We start from the raw sequence: 11,951 nt of genomic DNA on the forward strand, positions 1-11,951 counted from the left end.
CAATAAGAAAAACACATAAGATGGTTACGGCGTGTCCGCAACCGGGTGCAGTTTTGAAAAGCAAGGTGTCCATTTCACCAAAACAGGGAGACGTAACCAGGTAGGGGTCTGTCCTACCCCGAGTCCTTAACAGTCTTTTAGTCCATCCTGGGTTACGCTCCACTAACTGTACAAAGGATTCCCGGTAAATCCACCAAGGACTCCTATAAATAACTGGAAACACATAATATTTACAAGATATGGCCACTCTCAGTCCTCGGCCAGTGGGGATAAGGATTGGCTGCTCACAGTCCTCAGCCTGTGGGGAGATGGGATGGCTGCTCACAGTCCTCAGCCTGGTTAAGGATAGGGGACACACGGGAACAGTTCACACTTGTCCCAACGGGGACCATATTTTAATTAGCAACACAAGTACCCCTACGGGTAACTATGTACAGTTCCACTTTACCGTACTTCAGTAACGGCATCCTCCTGCTCCTTCTTGTGTGTAGGCTTCAGACCCGTCCGGGTCCTCTTGGCCTTCCTCGTATTGGTAGTACTGCAGCTCCTCCTCAGTCAGACGGTGTACATGGAGGGTGTACAGTCCTTTGGCACCCTTATGCCGGGTGAAAGTAACCACATCACCCGGATAGAGATCACGTCTGCGGTGCCCGTCCGGGCTGGCATGTTGTGCGAAAAGATCTGCGCCCAGGGGTGGCACTGTGGAGGTTGAGGGCGCCGTAGGGGCGGCAGCGCCCGGGGGTACTCGGCCTTGCGACCAGGCCGGGGGTGCTTTGGAAGTAGAGGGCACTGTTGGAACAGCGGCGCCCTGGTTCACTAGGCCTTGCGACCGGGCCTGGAGAGGGTCGCCGTTGATGACGCCCGGGGTCAGAGAGTGCGACTTTGGGCCTGGGCGCGGGCTGGTGGTGGTAGTGCCCAGGGCTGGAGGGCTTGGCCGCAGGGCTTGTTGCGGGGGCTGGAGCAGGTCGGTGTCTGCAGCGCCCGGAATCGGCGGCTCCACCAGGGGGCCCGGGAGCAGGCTGACGCTGGCAGCGTCCGGGACAGGGAGACTCCTCTTACCTGCTCCCGCGACCGCTCCTGCGTCACGCGTCTTCTCCCGGCACTGGTCGGGGCCGGCGACGACTGGGGCACTGCCGATGCTGGGCAGCTTAGTCTGCTGCCGGTCCGCCATCTTGCTGTCCGTTCCTGGTGTCCTCCTCCCCCCTAGTGGACCGTGGCCTACCTTCCGGAGATCCTCTTCCGTAGGCCGCGGCTCCGCAGTCAATCGTCGGGGTAGAGGACCTGGCGTCGCGCTCCTGTGACGTCGGCGTCTGCTGGGCTCCTTCCAGGACCTTACGCAACGTCCGGACGTGAGGCGGGGCTTCAGTTCTCGCGCGCTTTCGGAGTCCACGCCCCTCTTCTTCCCGCGCGGCGTCTCCAAGATGGCGCCGGATGGCGGGAAAACTCCTCGGATGGCGGGAAGAAGGCAGAAGATGGCGCCGGATGGCGGGAAAACTCCTCAGATGGCGGGAAGAAGGCAGAAGATGGCGCCGGATGGCGGGAAAACTCCACGGATGGCGGGAATCTTCACAGATGGCGGGAATCTTCACCACTGGTAAGTTTGAAAAGTCTCTTTTTCAGGCACGCAGTACCCGGTGGTTGCGGGCACGAAATCCTGCCGACTACGCCAAAGTTGACGCGCCCCTGGGCCTGTGTCGCGCTGCGTTGCGCACGCGGGAGCTTACCCGGAGCCGGATCTCTTGAGGGTTGTAGTCTCGTGGCGGTGACCCGGTCCGTGCCCAGGGAGTCAAACTGAGCGGCGATGTAACAGCGGTAGATGTAGGACGACTACGCCACCCGTTGAATGCAGCTATGGAGCTGCCGCTGCAGGACAGTCCGCTGAGGCCGGTGGATGGATGGTGCAGCGTAGATGGTATAACCCCCAACGGGAGGGGTATGGCCTCAGGGCAGCAGATGTGGATGATGGGGGTAGCAGGAACCACTCAGAGACGGTGCGGTGTAATTCAGGGTCTTTACTGGTAACAACGATAGACCCTCCCGGAGTACTTGCTAGTGAACGGGGCCTGGTCAGTCCTTGAGCAGATGGGATCTCCCCTGGCCAGGCGGAGTTGTAGGCCTCCCAAACTGACTGTACTCTTCTGGCTACCTTGCTAGAAGCGGATATAAGTAGCCCACGTCCCTGAGTGTACCGTGTGGTGCTCACCCGTATGGCCGGTGACTCGGGGCCTTCTAATGGCTTCCGCTCCACGATGGCGGTGCTGGTCCCACGCGTGTGACCGTGCCTTCGGGTTTCTGGGCCTGAGGACCTGAAATCCCCTGCCGGTCGGCTTCTGCTGCTGGGTAAGAGTTAGTCCCCACAGCCTCGGACGCCGGGTCCGGTAAGAAAGCTTCTCAGTCAGGGCGAGCTCTGCAGCTGCCAGCCCCTGACTCGTAGTAGTATTGCTTCTGCTGTTTCTTGTCTCTACTCTCCTTGACTCCAGGCTCAGGCCCCAGGACAGGGCCTGCCTGTGGAGCAGAGCCCATAGAGCAGCTCTGCTCCCTGTCTTCTCCTCTCAGAACTCCCTACCCTGCCTCAGCCCCAGGTTTATATAGGGGAAGTCCTTCCCCTCCCAAGACTGGGCAGGAGGTGTGGCATGCACAGGATCCCTGACCAAAGGACCTCCCACCTGCTCTCAGACGTAATATCTCTATCACTGTGGCAACCAGACCCCTGGGGTGTCACATATACACATCTCACAGGTCTCTTCTCCTCCATGTACAGAGATATACAGATCTCAGAGGTCTCTTTTCCTCCATGTACAGAGATATACACACCTCACATATCTCTTCTCCATGTATATAGATATACACATCTCACGTCTCTTATCTTCCATATACAGAGATATACACACCTCATATATCTCTTCTTCATGTACAGTCATATACACATCTGTATATTACTTCTCTATGATAAATAAACTAATAATCACTAAATAAATATATTAGATCATTTTACTAATACACTAATATGTGTGCTATGCAGAGTCATACATTCCTATTAACCCCTTGGAGGAGGAAAAATATGTGGGATTCGGACACTGGCTTTGAGTCATATGTAGTAATAGCTGACATGGTAACGTAACGACACACTTATATTGTGATGTGTTGCCATGGAAATTTTTTTTTTTATTATTAGTAATATAAAAGTGTCACAAAATGATCTAAAAGGCATTAAGGAAGCAGATGGACAATATTATCTATCTATCTATCTATATGGTGAACATTTTTCATTTTTTTTACATTTAGAGGTGTTTTTATTTCAAAGGTTGTCTGTGCACAATATAATCGTCACTTATAGTTGCTTAGTACATGTATCAGATGCTGCCTGTGATCTTACTAGTACTGTATAATCATATATGTATTATTGGTTTTACTCCATTTATTTAGAGTAAAATCTGACATTTTGTGGTGGTTTGTTAACATGCGCCAAATTTATTGTAGTCTTGTACCGAAATTTCCATTTTGTCACATTCTACAGTTGTTTTCCCTTTTACAAAGTGGGCTTGGGTGCGTTTAAAAAAGTCTGAAAATAAATTTGCAAGCTCAGTACAAGAGGTGGTTGTCATTAAAGTAAAGTTTTAGACATAAGTGTTTATGTTTACAGTTTCGCCAAATTTTTAAAACATTGTGCAACATTATGTAAATTTAGAGCAAAACCCGATGGCTTTGACTGGTCTATTACTCAAATAACTTATTTTAAAAATGACCCTAGTTCATGACCCCCAAAATCATTACCAAAAACTGCACATTTGGCGAGATTTTCTAAGCAAAATGCATCACAACTCTGCTGCAAATTGGCAAACTGTGCCAAAATACTGACTACATGAGATGTGCCAAGTTTATGCAGTGGCATAAGGAGGAGTAATATGCACCACTGTGATACATATGGAGCAATCTAACCTTTTGATTAATATCTATTCTACATTATCAGTCCACATTTTGGCTAACTTTGTGAGGCGGGTACCAATAGTGGCAGACTGGCAGTGCTAGACAATACTTCGCAAAACACTGCATCATTCATTTATTTATTTTACTTTAATTGTTCAAATTAAAACCATTTTACAGATACCATCACCATTGGTCCCCATAATGTAGATTTCCTATCAGTATGTCTTTGGAGTGTGGGAGGATACTGAAGAACCCCATGCAAACATGGGGAGAACATACAAACTCTTTGCAGATATTGTCCTTGGTGGGATTTGAACCAAGGACCCCAGCACTGCAAGGCTGCAGTGCTAACCACTGAGCCACAGTGCTACCTGCTTTATAAGTCTGATTTTACACCCAGGATCAGTTTATAGGGGAAGCTAAATGGGAAAATGTCTAGGAGTCTTCTCCCGACCACCTAGTTCTTTGCCGTCCTTTCTAGACCCTCTCAGCAGCAAGAGTAGAAATACATAGTTGCTTCAGTTGCATGTTTATTGCCAAAGAGAGATAGTGATAAGTAGCTGCCAAACACATGGGTGACACTTATCTGCAGTAACAGGCATGACAAAATACAACATTCTGAGCCTTGTTTGCTCTAAAAATGAGATGGACCCATACATATCAGTGAGATTCACCATTAATTTGTTTGTCCATGGTCTTCCACTAACCATGATTTGGCTCTGCACATGTGTCAATATACTGGAGTAAACAATTGGACAATATTTACTTACTTTACTCACTTATATAGCACCATAGCACTTTATAGACACCATCATCACTGTCCCCATTGGGGCTCAAAATCTACATTCCCTATCAGTAGGTCTTTGGAGTGTGGGAGGAAACCGGAGAACCCGGAGGAAACTGACACAAACAAACATGGAGAGAACATACAAACTCCTTGCAGATGTTGTCCTTGGTAATATCAGGTCTATATGTCAATATGGAATTTAGGGTAAAATGTGGCGCAATAGGTCATCCTAAATGTCATGTGTTTGCTGCGTTTTGATTTGTTGCATTTGCTGTGGTATTTAATACAGAATCAATATTGCACAATTCATACAATGTATCTAAGGAGAAACATCCTGACTGTCTCCAGCTGGTCATCATCCAAGTATAAAGGCAGGAAAAGCTTGAATTGTTACAACCACAGGGTAGACATACTATAGATGTATATCATGTGTCACATAATATTAAACTATGTCCTCACTACAGACAGGATCAATAAACCACAATGGAGAAAACTAATCTGCTCTATGCTGCAGTCAGAGATGTGGATGCTGCAAGCGGAATATGATTAATCTGATGTGAATGAAAGAGTAAGTGCCAATATGAGTCTTTAAAGATCTCCTATTAGCCATTTGGGATATTTATGGGGTTGTACCTAGTTGATATGATATTTCAATGGTCTTCAACCTGTAGCTCTACTGCTGCTGTAAAACTAATGCTCTGAGCATGGACTAATAGCCTGCAGCTCCTGTTGTGGTTTCATGACAAAAGCAGGAGAGCTACCCATAGATCAAGGCTTTTTAACCTGGGGGAAATAAACCCCCAAATGGTCCCTGGAGAGGTCCCAGTAGGTACATAAAGTTAATCTAAAATTGCATAGATGCTCAATACTGCTCCAAAATGTTACATTTATTCTGATTTCTTTAGATTACTCAAGAGGTCTGTGGGCTGAAAAGGGTTAATAACCTCAGTCTTAAACTCATTTTCTTAACTAAAATACAAGAATATTATTATTGATAGATAGAAGCTGGATAGATACATAGCACATATATAGAGAAAGAAAGAAGTAAAGAAAGAAAAAAATAAATACCAGGTAGATGGGATATGTGAGTTTTGTTTCCCATCACTAATAATCACCCTTTTTGGCGCACATTGGTTATAACACATTTACTATGAGATTGTGAAATAGTTAATGTATAAATGCTCAGTCTCCACTTCTTCTGGCAATAGTCTAGTGGTCTACATCTAAAGGAAAATGGCTATCCCAATGTACTTACCTGGATCACAGTCTTGAAGGAAGACATTTCCACAATCCTGGTGCAGACAAGGTGGTCTGGGTCTTCTATGCCCAAGCCATAGGTTTCCCCCATAGTAAATATCATCGGAGTGGCTAGAAGAAGCGATGCTAGCCAGATAAAAGTAATGAGCTTCTTAGTCCGGCTCCTGGACATGATACTTTTGGCTTTGAAGGGGTGGCACATTGCCATGTACCTCTCCACACTGAGACTGGCAATGTTGAGGGCAGTGGCATAGGTGCAGGCATCTCTTAAAAAGTAGTAACCCTTGCACACTGCGTTGCCAAAAGCCCAGGGATGGTGGACCCATATGAAGTTGTACAGTTCAATGGGCATGCTGAGGATAAGTATGAGGAGGTCAGAGAGTGCTAGGCTGGCCAGGTGGTAGTGGACAGTGCTCTGCAGGTTCTGCAAGGATTTCTTCCTCACCAGGGTGTAGGCAGTGATAATGTTGCCAGTGCAGCCAACCACGAATAAGAACAAGTATACGATGGTCACCAGGATCTTGGAATAGATGTCTGTGTTGACATCTAGGTCTCCTTCTGCCATAACATGCTGGGTGCTGATGTTTGTGATGTTCATGAGAAATGTGGTCGGCACTACAAAGTCCTGAGCATGAAGGGACTGCACCCCATCTGCTAGAGGTACCTGCAGAGTTGCGTTAAAGTGCATGGTGATGCCTAGATGAACCAGGGTCTTGGGTTTGAATCAACACAATTGCTTCTTGACTGGTTAAGTGTAGGAAGAAGATCTTCGTCACACTGGAGCAGACCCTTTACATGGGATGTCCATCAATATATAGAGGAAGCTTCACAAGGGTTGACCATCAGCAGGCAGAAAAAGCTTCACAAATGATGAGACGCTGCTCTTCAGCCACTTCCAAAAATGTGGAAAGCAAAGAATCAGACAGGACTTGGGTGGAGAAAACCTTGACTCTTCACCTTCTCCTTCACTTCTCTGTTCCTCCCTGGTTCCATAGTCGTGTTCTTAATCTTTTCATTCACAGAACCTGCCTCTTTTAGCCCACTCACCAGTCCTCCCTTCCCCACCCCTCACTGAGCAGTCTCTTTTCCTGGTGTACTGTGCTCAGTTCCTTTCCCTCTATAGTCTATGTGATTCTGTGTCGTCTTCCCCCTTGCTCCAGTGATTTTCTCTGGCTGTTTCCTCTCCCTCCTTCTTCTTCACTCTTTTCTCTCACTCCACAGTTCTATTTCACTCTGTACTTATGCTTAAATGCTGGAATGCAGGTAAGACCTTGTAATACAATATTACTGGTACAGGGTGATTGTCCTATAGTTAATGATCCATAGAAGGATACACAAATGATAGATAGATTAGATAGATAGATGATAGATAGAGAGGGAGAGAGATAGATAGATTAGATAGATAGATGCTAGAGAGGGAGAGAGATAGATAGATTAGATAGATGATAGAGAGGGAGAGAGATAGATGATAGATAGATAGATAGATAGATAGATGATAGATAGATAGATAGATAGATAGATAGATACTCTTTCTTTCAGTCTCTGGAGTCCAAGGTCACTCAACAGTTGTTTATGTTATTATAAGTCTGTAAATAAATGTTTTATTGTTTTGTGACATTATCTTATATTCCTGATGTGATTAGAAAACAAAATTTAAAAAATTACAAATGAAGTAGTATTGTTTTTCACAAAAATGTCAAATAAAAGCATTATCCATTCATTCTGTTTTTCATGTTCTTTTTGCAAAACAGACCTTGAAACAGGGTGACATTTACAGATATACTGGTGAAAACAATGACATGACGTAGGGGAAGGGATGAAAAGAATGGATAGGTATGAGCTAAAAGCAAAATAGACAGTCACAGGTGGAAAAGATAGACATGGGAGAGATATGAGATAGACGGATAGATAGATTATTTAGATTAGATAGACAGAAAGATATATTGATATAGAATAGATATAAAGATACAGGATATATAAGAGATAGATAGGAGATGGATAGATTAGTAAGATTAGATACATAGAAAGATACATTGATACTGTATATCGATAGATAGATAGATAGATAGAAGGAGAGATAGATAGATAGATACAGATAAGAGATAGATAGGAGATAGATAGGAGGTAGATAGATAAATACAGGATAGATAAGAGATGGATAAATTAGATACAAATATATATTGATAGATAAATTCATAGATACAAATATATATTGATAAACAGATATATTGATAGATAGATACAAATATATATAGATAGATAGATATATTGATAAAAAGATAGATATATTGATAAATATATAGGAGACAGATAGATGATAAATCCATATTTATTGGATATGTGTTACGTTTGTGTGTTTATTCCAGTCCCGTGTTCCAGTATAATTATATGATCACTGGAGCAGAAATGCAGCAATATTCCTGCTCTGCAGTGGGGTGTAGGAAAGAGTCACCTTTACAGGGAAATTGGTTGCCGTTCAGGTCAGGGAGAGTAAATGACAATGACACCAGGTTACTGTCAGTATGACGTAGGGAAATCAATTACAAAAGTTTAAGAAGCCGCTAGCAGTGTGTCCCTCCTCTGCTGTAATGTGGTCTTTCGAGTTACAATATTAATTTCTTCCAGCATGACCATTATAAGTTGGAAACATGGTAACTTGAGAGACCATAAGTCTATGGAAAGTTTAACTAGTAATTGGTTTCAAAGTTTTCAGAATAAGAAAAATGGGACTTTTCCTTTAGAAAATTATTTTTCACTCCCGTTAGAGTAAATTATGAATTAATAGGGTGGGGGATTCACTGTTACGGGATCCTCATCTCTTGGCTACAGTAGGGAGCAGTTACAATGAATGCCTCTGGCTCTGGAGGACCTGTCCTGTCCGGCACTACACAGATAACCTATCGAATTGACTTGACATTGTGTAACCCTTAATGATGGCGCTGCAGAGATATTAATTGCTTAGTTTTTCACACAGATTACAATTAAACACTTGGTGTTTGAGCAGGATGAGACTTTGTGACTAATTTAATGATAGGGCACCTTTCCAATAAGAAGAGATTGTCCAAATTAAAGAAAAAACACGGATAACTCTTACAGATAAAGCAGATCCTTCCATGTAAAAGTCCTAGAGAGCCGCTGGAAGCTGTAAATCACTGTCTATGTAAAAGAAAACATAATAAAAAGACATAATGCAGTTCATCCTGGCACAGCTATTACATGACATGCAGTACCGCACTGTACAGTAGAGAGGCGCCACCAGACAGCCAAACAGTGCATGCATGTCAGTAATACCAGTGAAATACCTATGATGATTGGCGAGATCAATCAGTCTGTGGCATAATTGTTTGTTCAATTTCGGTCACAATGTCTCAGATAAGACGATTGTTTGTTCAGACAGTTGTGATTATACCAATTATCCCATTATACCTTGTGGGAACACTGGAGATGTGACAGCGCCAGTATCAACAATAGAATGGAAACTTCACTCATGTAGTTGTGATATTAATGGGCAAACACATCTCACATGCCTTGTGTCTGCCAAGAAACTCTCTGTGGTATGTGGCAGCCTGCGAGCTGATAGAAAACATCTCATGTCATCTGCTCACTCGTAGAAAATTAGTGTAATATCACAAAGAGTGGATTTATGGTTTAAAATGTGCGTCCTTTTTGCCATAATTTCCTGCATATGTTACAAACTTCTAGTTCTTTATCTTTTATTACACCTTGAATTGCCATTTGCAGGTGCTTTCATGCTCTCCTGTGCTCAGAGTAAGGTTAAGTGCCCACGTAGCGTTTTTGTAGCGTTTTTGCCGCGTTTTTACGGCTGCGAAAATGCCACGGTATATGTGGATTTGCTGCGTTTCAATTAAATTTAATGGCTGCGAATTTGCAGCGTAATCGCGGTGCGTTTGGTACCCGGGATGAAGAGGAGACTATAACTCCTCTTCATCCCGGCTACCACACGGTGAAAAAAAAAAAAGGTAAAAATAAACAAAACCTGTATATTCACCTCTCCGGCGGCCCCCGGTCTGCTCTCCGGTCTCCTCCAGTCTGCTCCCAGCCACGTCCTGTTTCCTTGGCGTCCCGCGGTGTACTGTCAGGACCTACGGTGACGTCATTTAGTCACCTGATGGTCACGCGACCGCTGACGTCAGCGGTCAGGTGATGGTCGCGTGACCATCTCTTTTTTTTAGTATAGATGCTGCATTTAAAGCATCAGTTGTTCACACATTATAAATCCAGGCCGGTTGCATGGATTTATATTGTGTGACCAACTTGTCAAGCACTTTTCCAAGTGATGCTCAAAATCGCTTGGAAAACTGCTTGAAAAAACGCATGCGAAAACGCATGTAAAAACGCTGAAAAAACGCTTCTCTCTGGCAGAAAAAACGCATGTAAATCTGCATCACTCAGACAACACAGGGTGCCGGTAAAACAGCGTGGCAATACTTTATTGAACTACAAATAGGACAATAAACACATAGAACTGTCCCAGCAAATACCCGAGATGGTACAACATTACACAGTCTCACTCTTCCACCTGGGATAGAACAGCTGCGACTTTGGGACTTCCAGGGCCAACTACCTCAACCAGTGGTCCCCCGCTTCTGGAGGGCCCCCACAGAGAGAAGGTAGCAGTAAGCTTAGGAATGTAGCAGTTCATCAAGGTACAAGGCCAGAAGACCCGATGGTCCCACCCTGGTCTCTCCAAGAGTTTCTATGGGGCCAGATGACTAACTGGTCCCAATCTTGCTTCTCCGAATGTCTCCATGGGTTCCTGGCGACTGGAGGGTCCCACCTGGCAACTGCAAAAAACATATTCTTGGGGACAAATAACTTCATCGCTCCAATCTGGTCTCCACAAATGTATCCATGGGCTCTCTGATGGTCATTGGAGCAGATCTTTATCTTTCCAGTCAGTGCCATATACCCTTAGGCCGGAATCATGTAGAATCCAAATCTGTGTCTCTTTGGTTAAAGCCATGCTACCAAGCTGATGGTCTCAGAAAGTCCTCTCTCTGATTCTTTGTTTCAAGTCTGACTGCTACAGAAGCATATCTCCTTCTTAAGTACACATCCACAGGTCAAGTGTTAGGGATGATATCATTCCACAGGTCTCAGGTCTCATTGTTTGTGCATTTAATCAATTTACATAGTTGGTATAGGAGGGGGCTCTTTAAATCAACATCTAGCTGGCTTTTAGTACAATATGTCATTAGCATATTAGCAAACATCATTGTTTCCAAATGAAGACAAGTCAACATGCAGTTTTATACAAATAATAGTATGTCCTTCTTGACCAGCCACAGAAATACACATACATTTACAAGTCAACACAAAGATAATAGTGTATTTGTCTTGGATTAACAAATCTAAACGTCTGGCTTATTAAGATTATAGGCTGGATCGTCACATACGTGTTTCTGGTACGGGTGGCATCTGTTTTTTTCATGGATCCCATTCATACCCATTATAACTTATAAAACCTAAGATAAAAGCATAATAAGCAAATACCTTGCAGTAAATAAATAAATAAATAGCAATAGTGAATGAAAATAATACAGGCTATATAGAAAGGCTATATATAGAAAGGCTATATTTAAAGGTATTTACCTTAGTAGAGGGCTGTGATCAGATGAGCAGGGTGCCCCCTGAGGAAGTATTGAACACAAAACATGCGTTGGGGTGGAGAGACATCAGACTCCACATGTGCTCATCTGGTCACAGCCCTCTACTAAGGTAAATACCTCTAAAATAGCCTTTCTGGTGGTCATTTTCACTGAATACCAGGGATATATACTTAAGCACTTTATACACCACATATATATGAGATGGTGATAGTTTAAAGGGCTGTGTGTCATTAAGCACATGTGTTCATAGATTGAATTACCAGGTAGGTAATCATCAGGAATGTCATCTTCCTCTATCACCACAAGATCTGGACTAAGTCTTAAAAGAACTCGTGATACCAATTTCAACC

General features: G+C 44.0%; 1 protein-coding gene across 1 annotated transcript in view; it reads right to left on the reverse strand.

Annotated features, from left to right (window-relative positions):
* NTSR1 (neurotensin receptor 1) overlaps window positions 1-7,187 on the reverse strand; it is a 216,529-nt gene extending 209,342 nt beyond the window's left edge. Inside the window, exon 1 of the mRNA XM_073682967.1 lies at window positions 5,970-7,187. Coding sequence (XP_073539068.1) covers window positions 5,970-6,659 — 690 coding nt within the window. The 5' untranslated portion in view covers window positions 6,660-7,187. The remainder of the gene's footprint in view (window positions 1-5,969) is intronic.
* Between the last annotated feature and the right edge of the window lie 4,764 nt (window positions 7,188-11,951).

The sequence above is a fragment of the Phyllobates terribilis genome, unplaced genomic scaffold (genome assembly GCF_046119375.1).
Source record: "Phyllobates terribilis strain yellow unplaced genomic scaffold, ASM4611937v1 Scaffold_5__5_contigs__length_657084704, whole genome shotgun sequence".
NCBI lineage: Eukaryota > Metazoa > Chordata > Amphibia > Anura > Dendrobatidae > Phyllobates > Phyllobates terribilis.